Below are 12,470 nucleotides of genomic sequence, written 5' to 3'. Positions count from 1 at the left end.
TATTTTATGCAGATTTAGCTTTATCTTTGCCAGACACAATGTAAGATTTATATATGATATTTAGACACTGCAGTAACCTACCACTATCATCATCATCATTGTCTTCACCATAAGTTTTGACAGTGCTATTAAAAGAGAATATTTAAGTGTGTTAAAGATTTATATTTAATTTTGAAATATTAAATAAGGACAACAGAATTAAGTAAATGTGAAAACACTTTTATTTGAAACTACTATTGAACAGAATGTATTATTTTCTATTTTTAAAATTGCTTAATTCTTCAAGTGATTTGAAGAAGTGAGTTAAAAGCAGTGAATTGGCAGGTAAACCCCTTATGGAAAATCCTATCATTCTTTTAATGCATGGAAAGTAGAGTACACAGAGTGCAGCTTATCTGGTGGGTACAAGTTCAGCCCCTGAGTACACACCCACTTTTAATGTTCCAGGGATGTTACTGATTTCAACAGGCACCTGAAGAAAGATAGAAGGTACAACAGGTGAAATATTGTGAATATAACAATCCAGATAAAGGGATCAGTTTGAATATATCCAGGTATAATACTGAGATGGATAGCAATGTCTTGTTGACTTATCTGACCAATGTCAGCATGAAGAAACAAATATCAAGACAATGAGGAACATAAAAATAATAATGCAATGGTAACAGTGATGATGATGGGTGTGTGTGTGTGTGTATACACACACATATTAACACTTGGTTTTATGTTAGGCTATATATATAAAACAACAACATTAAGCTGAATAATTACTCAGTATTTTACAGCAGAGTCCATTAAGATTCATTTTTACAAGAAAAAGCCTGACAGTGACTTTGTAACTTCAGCTTACCATCAATCATCAGATTGATGAGTTGAAACTTTGACGTCACTGTCAATCTTTTTCTTGTAAAAATTAACACACTCACACACACATACACACACATGTAAACACATGCATGCCAGCATGATCATACAAAGAAACACAATACACATATGCTCTCACACATACACATGGATGCACCAACACACACACACACACACACATGACAAACACTGACTGCTCCAATCCTTTATGTTCCGAGCAGGTATTAATGTCCACATTAATGTCTCTCTTATCTTTGTTGGCATTAATGACAGCTGCTGTCCTCTCACACTGATAACACTTTATCAATAGGTAGCTGCAAGATCAATTGTGTGTGACCATCACTGAAGACAGAGCTAGCTCAAATTAAATATGTGTGTACAGGTAATCCTTTGGACTGTTCGATCATGAGAGAGGTGGTAGAAAACAAGGTAGTTCATTAAATATTCATGTATGGTCTGATAAAAGGACATTGATCTTAAAACACACAGCACACATGCGTGCGCATATGCACACACACACACACACACACACACACACATACACACACACACGCATTAAGAAATCTGCTTCACAACCACATAATTTTAGGTTCAGTCCCACTGTATGGCACATTGTGCTAGTGTCTATTACTATAGTCCCAGGCAAACCAAAACCTTACGAAGAAGTGCATTGTGTGGGTATAAATATGTATGCTTGCAGGTGTGTTTCCTTGTCTTGAGAGTTGGTGATAGGAAATGCATCTGGCCATAGGAAATCTACCTCAACCATTTCTGTCTGACCTTTGCAAATATGGAAAAGAGGACGTTAAAAGATGATGGTCATTCTGATGATACAGATGCTTCTTCTCCTTCTTCTTCTTCTTCTTCTTCATCATCATCCTCCTCCTCCTCATCTTCCTTTAACGTCCATTTTCTATGTTGCATAGGTCGCACAGTTTCCTCAGAGCTGGCACGCTGAAGTGTTGCACCAAGTTCCAGTCTGATTTGGCTTAGTTTCTATGGTAGGATGCTTTTCCTGACACCAACCACTTTACAGGCTGTGCTTTTAACATAGCAGGAGCACTTTTATGTGGTGTCGCCACTAGTACTTTCTACATGACACTGACACAAGGCTCTCTTGCAGGCCAATCCCCTTCATCAGGGGAAGTGGCACTAACACTTCTGCTGTGGAGTATTCTCGAGTACAGTAAGGCACCAAATATCTTGGTCCTTTGATGTCTCTTTTGTAAGGTTCAGTGTCTTGAGGTCAGCCTTCAGCACTTTGTCCCACTTCCTCTGAGTTCCATCTGCTTTGAGTGAACAACACTTCTTTATGGAGCTGTCAACATCCATCCACATCACATGACCAAACCAGCAGACTCTAATTCCTCTTATGCTTAAATTTTCCATCAACATACTAGCTCTCTGTCACACATGTACACTTACATTGTACAACCAGTGGAGAATACTAACCTCATTCTGCTCCAGCCTTGACATGTCCTTTACATTCAGGGCCAATGTCTCACTACAATGTAGAATTGCTGTTGTAGACATGCATCGTACAATCTTCCTTTCACTTGGAGAGAGACAGTTGGCTGCCAACAGAGGTAAAAGCTCTCTGAATTTCCTCCATCCTATTCTTATTTCAGCTGTTGCACTCTTCGTGCATCCTCCCCATTACTCATTTGGTCCCCTAGGTAGCAGAAATTATCCACTATCTCTAAAGAGCCTCCAGGGCATTTGAGAAAATTGATTTCCCAAGTATCTGTAGTTTTTATGGTTTCTCTTCCACATACAAGCACTACTTTCTCTGATAACCTTCCTATTATTTCACAGGACATCTTGTTTGTCCATAGCTGCACTGGGTACACCATGTAGAATTCCTGCCTACACTTTTTCTATAGATTCAACATTTACCTGTAGTGGGTAGGGGCCTGTCTGTTTTCTTGCTTACTGAAACCTTAGTCTTTGTTAAGTTAACATTAAGGCCCTTAGAGTCTAGATTTTACTTCCACACCTAAAATTTCTACTCTAGCTCTAATATAGAATCTATAAGGGCAAGATTATCAGCATATAACTTCTATATAGAAATGTGCATGTATATATATATATATATATATATATATATATATATATATATATATATATATTTATATAAAGGTCATTATATAAATATAAATATAAACGAATAATTATATTCTTGGGAATAAAAATTTCCCTTATGAATTTTTTTACACACTGGCTTCTTGATAACATTTTTGTAAATGAGTTTTATCCTTTTTTGAATTTATTTATCAAATATATATATATATATATATATATGTTGTTATATTTCAGGATGGTAATTTTTTTTTTTTGCCAAATAAACAACACATGCACAATATATTTGTTCTACACTCATTTATTACTGTTCTTATTCTAACTCATGTCCATTGTCCAGAAACATTGCTACTGACTTGGTCACCTAGGTAACAGAAGCTATCAACTACTCCTAGTTTTCCTCCAAGCATTTGATAGAGGCTATTTTCTGTACACTTTTATTGTTCCTGTGCATCTTCCACACACAAAAGCTAGTTTCCCTGTTAACCTTCCTCTGATATTGCTGCACCTTTTATGTGTCCAAAGCTTACACCGGGTGCATCTCATGGAGTTTCCTACAGATCAAGTAAGGCCTGAATTGTCTGCCTTCCTCCTTACTAAGACTTTGGTTTTGCTAGGTTAACTCTAAGGTCATTCAATTCCAGACCTTGCTTCCACACCTGAAATTTCTTCTCTAGTTCTGGTAGTGACCCAGCTATTAGAGCAAGGTCATCAGCATATAGGAGCTCTGAAGTGCAGCCTGACTTAAATTCTTCTGTTATTACCTGGAGGACTATGATGAACAAGAGTGGAGCTGAGCACCAATCCTTGGTGAATCCCTACTTGTGCACTGAATTCATCACTATACGCATTAGCAACCCTTACTTTTCTGACCTTATCCCTGTACATGGCTTATACAGCTCTCACCATCTATTCAGCTATCTCTAGTTTCCACATTTCCCACCAAATAAGGGATCGAGGGCACCCAGTCAAAGGCTTTCTCCATGTCAACAAAAGCTAAGTACAGAGGTTTATCTTTGGCTAGGTACTTCTGCAGCTGTCTTACCAGAAATATAGCATCAGTGGTGCTTCTTCCTGGCATAAAACCGAACTGCATCTCATCTAGACTAACTCTCTCCCTAATTAGTTGGGTCATGGCCGTCTGTCACCTTCATCACCTGATGTACTGATTTGATACCTCTGTAATTATTTCTATCTAAGGCATTGCTTTTACTTTTGTAGTAGTTGACTATGATGCTGCTACACCAGTCATTGGGTATGACTCCTTCATGAACCACCTGGTTAACCTATACAGGTGACCAGACCACAACCTACACCACCAGATATTTTGAGCATCTCAGTAGTGATTCCTGATGGGCTGAGGGCTTTCCTCATCTTATAGACACACACATACATACATACATACATACATATATATATATATATATATATATATATATATATGAAAGAATACAAAAAATGGGACAAGAATGCAAAGCATCAAGACAGTTGGATGATACAAAAAATGGACAAGAAAAAACAAGGACGGGTCATTCGGAGTTCTCTTTCCTCAGGTGAGTTCCAGATTATCTTTGCAGTTTCGGCTGGTTGTACTCGAGACTGCTCCAATCTCTGGCCAGCCCCAAGGAAAATCTAAGCTAAGAGCACCAGATTCCTTAGAAGAAAGCAGCGAATGTATACGAAAACAAGGACGAAAGAAAAAAACGGAGAAATGGTACACAAATACAAATACAAACAACTGGTGTCTTTCGAGTAAGGACGAATTAGATTAAGCTGGTGTGTGTGTGGGAGTGAAGCCTTGCGGCAGGGACAGAAGAGATGACAGGCATGAGAAGGAATATAGATGTTGCACGGATGGTAGTCGAGCCAAGAAAGAAAGGTCAGGCTTGGCTGAATACCAGTCACATGGAAGGAGAGGAGAGAGGAGAGAGGTAGAGGCAGAGGGATAACAGAATTAAAGGAGGGACGAGAAAAAAAGAAAAGGGACAGAGTGAAGTGAAAGAGGAGGGAAGGTGATTCTATAAATAATGCGCTTTTTAAAATTATTTTATTTTTCAAAATTAATATAAACAAAGTTCTTTTTTAATCTAAAATATACTCTCCTTTATTTTCTACATTGCTCTTCCATCTTTCCGGTAGACTTGCAAGGCCTCTCTTCCACAGTTCACTCGTTCATGACAAAAAATACTCCTCCTCAACTGTTCTGACCTTGTTTACAGAATTCATATTTTTTCTACCCAAATGATCTTGAAGACTGCAGAATAAATGATAATCAGAGATGCAACTCTTTTATTGACTTTCTACATTGTGTATTTATTTGGTAACACTTTACTCAAGTTATATTCTTACATGGTTACATTCAAACACAGAAACAACCTCGTTACAAACCTTAATGATGGGAGTGTTGCTGACTATAATGCCCTTGCTACATTCACTCATTGCTCCTCCTCTGCTTCTCCTCTCCTCATCTTCCTACTTAAGATACTCTCAATGCTTTCATCCTCTGCTTTCCACCACTTCTATGGCACCCTCCTCCTCCTCCAATCTCTCCTCATCTTGCTACTCATGTTGCCTTTACCCTATACTGCTCCCACCTGTAGACGCCCTGCAGCCTTTCTTTCACTACATTCATGTATAGTTTCCTCTATTTTTCACCACTCTCCACATTCTTACTCTGTTCTTCCCCCTTCCCTTAAGACACCCTATAATTTCTTTTTCCATTACTGCTCAAAGCAAGTGATTTCCAGAATGTCATCATTACTGTTGGTGCTCTCATAGGAAACATTTTCACTCCCCAGCCATTTTCAGTCCCCTTAACACCTTGTCAACATTGCTTGGAAATATTTTGAAAGAAACATGCTTTAGCCTTTTTGTTCCTCTTGAAATACGCCCTCTTTATTTCAATTAATTTTGAAAATAATTAAGAATTTACTAAAAGTTATTTGTCATTACTAAGCTGGTTAATAGGGATATAAATTAACATAGAAGCTTAGTGAGAAATTTTTATTTAATTTTTATTCAGTTTGTATCATAGAATCAAGGCCAATCTTGGACAGGTTGGTATTAAAAGAGTTAATAACACACCTAATTGACATTGTATTTGCTTTTGTATTTGGTTTGTAAGATTCTTAATGTGAACTCATGTGTTGAAACACATTTTGTCGTATCTTGGGAGGGTCATTATGACAATAATAAACACACACACTTTTTTTATACACTACATAGTGTAAAAAAATTGAGTTTATTATTGGAAGAATGATTTTCCTGAGATACAACAAAATAATTAACATTATTATTTCACTCCTGATTTTTGTCTGATTGAAGGGAAATCTGGACGATGGCTTGCTCTGGAGAAAACTGGAGATGGATGGGTTTGGTATTATAACACCATCCAAAAAACCCTTAACTTTAGCAAACTACTAAGAGAATCTGGAGTAGAAGAGAATGTCAGGGCATTTACTCAGTATAACCAGTGGCAACCAGAGTCTGCAGAAGCTATGCATCCATTTGTGTGCGAGTTCGACATCAAAGCAGGTAATCTTTCTATAGCAGGAATCTATCATCTTTTCTTTCAGTCATTGGATATCGGCCATTCTGGGGCATCTCCTTGAAGGGTTTTAGTTAAACAAATCAACCCCAGTATTAATGTTTATTTTTAAATCTGGTACTTATTCAACTGGGATCTTTGGCTAACTGCTAAGGTATGGGGACATAAACAAACCAACATTAGTTGTCAAGTGGTAGTAGGTGGGGGTGGTAGACACAAAGAAACACGTTGATAGATATATATCATCATCATCATCATCATTTACTGACTATTTTTCATGCTGGCATGGGTTGGATGATTTAACAAGCGCTAGCAAACCCAGAGAATGTGCCAAGCTTTATTGTCTGCTTTGGCATGGTTTCCATGGCTGGATGCCATTCCTAATGCCAACCACTTCATGGAATCTACCGGATGCTTTTTACTTGGGATCACAAAGTAGTTGGCTTTAGGAAAAGCATCCAGCTCTAAAAACCATATCAAAAGAGACAGTGTAGCTTGGTGCAATCCTCTGGCTTGCCGGCTCCTGTCAAACCATCCAACCCATGCCAGCATGGAAATGGGGGTTAAATGACGATGACGAGGATGAGGATGATATATATATATATATGAGCGAGATCGTTGCCAGTGCCCCTGGACTGGCTTGTGCGGGTGGCACATAAAAGACACTATTTCGAGCGTGGCCGTTTTCGTGCGGGTGACACGTAAAAGCACCCACTACACTCTCTGAGTGGTTGGCGTTAGGAAGGGCATCCAGCTGTAGAAACTCTGCCAAATCAGATTGGAGCCTGGTGTTGCCATCCGGTTTCACCAGTCCTCAGTCAAATCGTCCAACCCATGCTAGCATGGAAAGCGGACGTTAAACGATGATGATGATGATATATATATATATATATTAATGTTTGTTTTTATGTTCAGTTCTAATAAAAACAATTTTACATAAATCTGAAGAGTTACTCTGTACTTTTGTAGAGTACAAATTTATTAAACAAGAATATTCTTGACAGTGACTTCAAAGTTTCCACCAGTTAAGCCAACATCAACAGTCTGACAATGGCTTAACTGGTCAAAACTTTGAAGTCAATGATATTCTTGTTTATGAATAATAAATATAAATGAAAAAAAAAAATTCCCACACACCCTACCCCCAACAAACCAAACTACATCTTTTCCTCTTCTCTTCCACACATTTCCTCTTTCTCATACACTCTACTTATGCTTATTCCTCACTCCCCAACCCTGTCCCCACTGCCTTGCTCATTGTACCATCGCTCTTGTCCCCCACCTTCTCTATATACCCACATTTCACCAGTCATTCCAACCCCAACCCCCACTCTGTTGTACATTCATGTGAAGTCCCTACTCGCTACTCATGGACCCTTGGCAATACTCTACCTTCTCAGTTATATTCTGATCCCCATATCTTGAGAGGATCTCCTGCCACTTCACCACCACCACCACCACCTCTCTCTCTCTCTCTCTTGCCCTACTCTTCCATGATGTTTTATTCTGATCCTTGTACTTTGAGGGTCTACCCTCGCACTTCACCACCAACTCTCTCCCACTTTCACCTTCTTGCTCTCTTCTACTCTCTCTCTGACTGGGTAACCATGTACCTCCTCTTCAGCAACACACCTGTTTCTATCCCCCTGTCACACTCTAATCTGTCATCACCTGGCACAGGGCCACCTCCTCCCATGCCCACCTCTCAAAGGATCTTTGTCTTGCAAGTCACTTGGTGACCCTGCTGCCAGTCCCCATTGTAAAGTGGTTGGAGCCTGGAAGAGCATCCAGCTGTAAAACCTCTGCCAAAACAAGCCTTGCTGGTGTTGCTATCATGTAAAACGCACTCAGTCCACTCTGTAAGGGGGATGGTGTTAGGAAGGGCATCCAGCTGTAAAGACCCTGCCAAAACAGACAGTGAAGCCTGGTGCAGACTTCTGCTTAACCAGCCCCCTTTCAAACTGTCCAAGACATACCAGCAAGGAAAGGGGACATTAAATGAGGATATACATAAGATGGACCCTCCTGTCAAAGATGGTGTAAGAGTGTTCAACAAGAAGACAGAAAAAAAAAGAAAAACTATCAACAATACACTATTCACCAAAGTTTACAATTCATTTACTTCACCAGGTGACTCCTCAGGCCACCAAAAGCAATATGGATATGAGTGTGATTTATTAAACCAGCATGTGGTCAAGCTGTGAAATTACCATGTGGACAATGGTAGTTTGTGAAAAGACTGATGTTGTGTTGGTTTACTTTCCTATTTTCTGGTAACTGCTCTTGATGAAGTACCCTTTGAATTTCAAATTTTGAAGCTGGAAAAAGCACTCCCTCCTCCAGTCTGCATGGTTTCTTGCAAGATTCACAAAGTTTCCTTTCCTAATATTCAGGCATTTCAAATTATCTTTGAATATTTCCTCCTACCCTCAGTAGTGGCCAGGCAACATTGTGTCATCAATTTATACGCTGATCATAAAAGATTTGTCTTGGTATTTGACCATTATTCATGTGTCTACACCACTGCATCTGAGAATTGATTAAGATCAGGTTCCACACAATTTGCATCTACCAAATTCACTCACAAGGTATTGGTTGACCTGGGGCTATTCTAGAGGACAATCCTATTCTTCATTACATCAACTTGAGAAAGTAAAGCATCAAATATGAATTTACCAGTTCTCTTGGTCCACTTTATCATTGGATTCAGACTCTGGTTCCAAAGGCAGTCAATGTGTGGTGGTTAGTGAGTGTAATATCCTCATCATCATTTAACATCCACTACAAGATGAAGGCTGATTGCAAAGATGCTGAACTCTATGAAGGAGATGAAAAAAAATCCCAAGATGATTGATGTTTTGCTGTACTTGAGAAAAGCCATCTTTTACTGCAAAAATGACATTCTAAAACCACTCAGGTGTGCTGGTACAGGAGGGGAGCAACCCCTCCCTCTCTGTCTGCCTTCATACCAATCACTCCCCTATTTATAATCACCTGAGAGCCAATTTGACACATGTTACATCTCTTCCGTTTTGGACACCTCATCTCCCACAACCACTTCCATTCCTCATTATCATCCGTCCCTAACCCTAACCACACTATTTTTAACCCCCCCCCTTTCTCTGCTTTCAAACACTGCTCTCTCTCCCCCCTCCACTATACTCCATTCTTAATCATGTCCCAACTTATTACAACCCCCCCTTATGTACCTCTACATCTCCCCCTCTCCTACATCTTACACGTCATCCCACTACCTTCTTCCCCTTCCTCCTCCTATATCTCTCACCTCTCTCTTCTAGTATTTCCCTTCAACTGCACCCTCACTCACTATATTATTCACCACAACCTCCACCTGTTTACTCCCAACTTACATTCCTATGAAAGCACCCACATACCCTTTTATCCCCCCCTGTGACCTACTGTCTGTATCCTCTCTTATGCTCACCCTCCTTGTTCTTTGAGTTTTCTCTAGCACCCCGTCACTGCCTTCTTTTCGGCCATGTATCTCCTCAACACTGATTCACCTGTGCCTCTCCCTCCCTCATATTTCAGCCTTTCAACACCAAGCACAAAGCCTTCCACTCTTAAGGACTCTTCTCTTAACAGTCGGAGCTTTTCCTTTTACTAGTTATTTCACAACCTCACGAGAGCTGGACGCACATGCGCACACATGGATGGATGGGGACACACACACACACACACACACAAAGCACCCAGTACACTCTGAAAAGTGTTTGGCATTAAGAAGTGTATACTGGTATAGAAACCCTGCCAAAGCTGACAATGGAGCTTGCCAGATCCTGTCAAACTATTCAACTCATGCCAGCATAGAGAGTGGACACTAAATGATGATGATGATGATGATGATGATGATTTTCCCTGCTGGCATGAATCAGATGCAATCATCAAGGCAGATTTTCTACAGCTGGATGCTCTTCCTGTCACTAACCTACACCTGTTTCTAAGCAAGGTAATATTTCCCTATGGTTAGACATGATTTTCACAGAAGACTGGAAATAAAAAAAACATCTCTTGGATGACAGTGAAATTTCTTCTGTCTGCTAAATCAACTCACAACATTTTGGTCAGGCCAGGGCTATAATAGAAGATACTTGCCCAAGGTGCTGCATAATGAGACTGAACACATGGATGGGAGACAAGGTTGTTAACCACACAGCCATGTTTGCACTTGTGACATATCAAAATTACTATCACATTCAATCTACGGTTATTAATGAGTGCAATACCTTATTAAATATCAACGTAACTATTCAAAAGTGCTCACATCCAGGAGGATGTGTCTTTTACTTTTGAAGAAGTCTTTCTCTTCTTACAAAGGCATTTATGCTCTCACCATTTTTTGACTTCTCTTCTCTCAAAGGATTGGTGTCCAAAACATCAAGCTTTTTTCTTTCATTCTTCACGTAGGTGTTTATGTGGCTGGGTGGTTAAGAAGTTTCATTCCTAACCATGTGGTTTTGGGTTCAGTTCTGTTGCAAGGCGTCATGGGAAAGTGCCTTCTTTATAGCCATAAAATGGTGATTTGCTGTACTTGATAAGACATGTCAAGCCAAGTAGAATTGCTGTCAACCATATACATGGGCTATGGTGCCTCATAAAATGCACTTGGGCTGGTGGCACATAAACTACATCCAGCACACTCTGTAAAGTGGTTGGCATTATGAAGGACATCCAGCAATAGAACCAAGCCACAAGGGACAATTGGAGTCTGGACAGCTCCTGTCAAACCATCCAATCCATACCAGCATCATTAAACAATGATGATGATGATGATATGTATCAGCTTGCCTGGAAACAACTGAGACTTAGTATTAGGAAGGGCATCCAAACACAGAAATCTGTTTCAAGAAATTCCATCTGACCCATGCAAGCATGGGAATGGAACATAAAATGATGATGAGAGTGCCAATTATTAAATTTAATGACATTTATAAACTTTGATTCTTACATAAAAATATAAACATTTTGTGAAACATTATAACCATTTATCATCATCATTTAATGTCTGTTTTCTTTGCATTACATAGTTTGAGAGGAGATTAAAAGGCCAAGAGACAGACTAAGCTTCATTGCCTGGTTTGGCAGGGTTTCTACATACACTTTACAGTATACAGGAAGCTTTTTACGTGGCACCAGCCCCAACAGGATCATCAAATACCTTGCAAATACCTTGTTTAGTTATTCAAGTAATCTTTGTTATTCACAGAATTCATGTTTTCACAATTGTATTTTCAGAGCCAAAGGCACAAACTGTACAATACACCAATTCCAAAAGTAACATCACATTTGTTACTTTCATCAAAAGTGGGAGTTTTATTCAAAACACTCTTTTATGCGGCAACTTTTGTTTTCAAACAGCGTGCTGTACTGTCTACAGATTTGATTCTGTTAAATACAAATGTGAACTCTACCAAAAAGATTTTACAAGTAAAACTGAATTAATTTGTACTGAAAAATACATAACATGTTACACCAAGATCACCAACTGAGGCAGCTAATGGAATGAATTTGATCAAAAATCTCTTTCATTGATGTGAATGAAGCAAAGAAAGAGAGAATGTTCTTCAGGAAAAAGAGCCAGGACCAAGGTCATTGAAATAACCAGTTAATGTTATGTGTTGCCTGTTTATTTATATAGATTAGAGGCTGAAATTGTTTTTTAGAACTGTAGCTAGAACCAAATACCAAAGTCAATCTACAAACCAACAAATACATTACTTTTATTAAAACATCATAAATAATAATCATTCATTGGGTGATATTTTGACACAAGGTCATGTGATATTGTGATGTAAGGTCACATGATATTATGATAGTAAGTCAGATGACAGTATGATGTAAGGTCATGTGATACTGTAATGCAAAGTGTGATGATAATCAGAATGTACGTTACTGTTTTGTTTAATTAGAAGTTTCATATAGTTTTTTGTCCAAATAAATTCAAATGATAATTTTTAAA

At 38.9% G+C, this 12,470-nt stretch overlaps 1 protein-coding gene across 2 annotated transcripts in view; it reads left to right on the top strand.

Annotated features, from left to right (window-relative positions):
- LOC106881852 (collectin-12) overlaps positions 1-12,470 on the top strand; it is a 22,988-nt gene extending 10,518 nt beyond the window's left edge. For both annotated transcript variants that reach the window (XM_014932367.3, XM_052966842.2), the window contains exons 4-5: positions 6,268-6,477; positions 11,747-12,470. In XM_014932367.3, the coding sequence (XP_014787853.1) occupies positions 6,268-6,477; positions 11,747-12,000 (464 nt within the window). In that variant the 3' untranslated portion in view covers positions 12,001-12,470. The remainder of the gene's footprint in view (positions 1-6,267; positions 6,478-11,746) is intronic.

The sequence above is a fragment of the Octopus bimaculoides genome, chromosome 4 (assembly GCF_046866305.1).
Source record: "Octopus bimaculoides isolate indiv1 chromosome 4, ASM4686630v1, whole genome shotgun sequence".
Taxonomy (NCBI): domain Eukaryota; kingdom Metazoa; phylum Mollusca; class Cephalopoda; order Octopoda; family Octopodidae; genus Octopus; species Octopus bimaculoides.
This window is presented reverse-complemented; position numbering and strand designations above follow the sequence as displayed.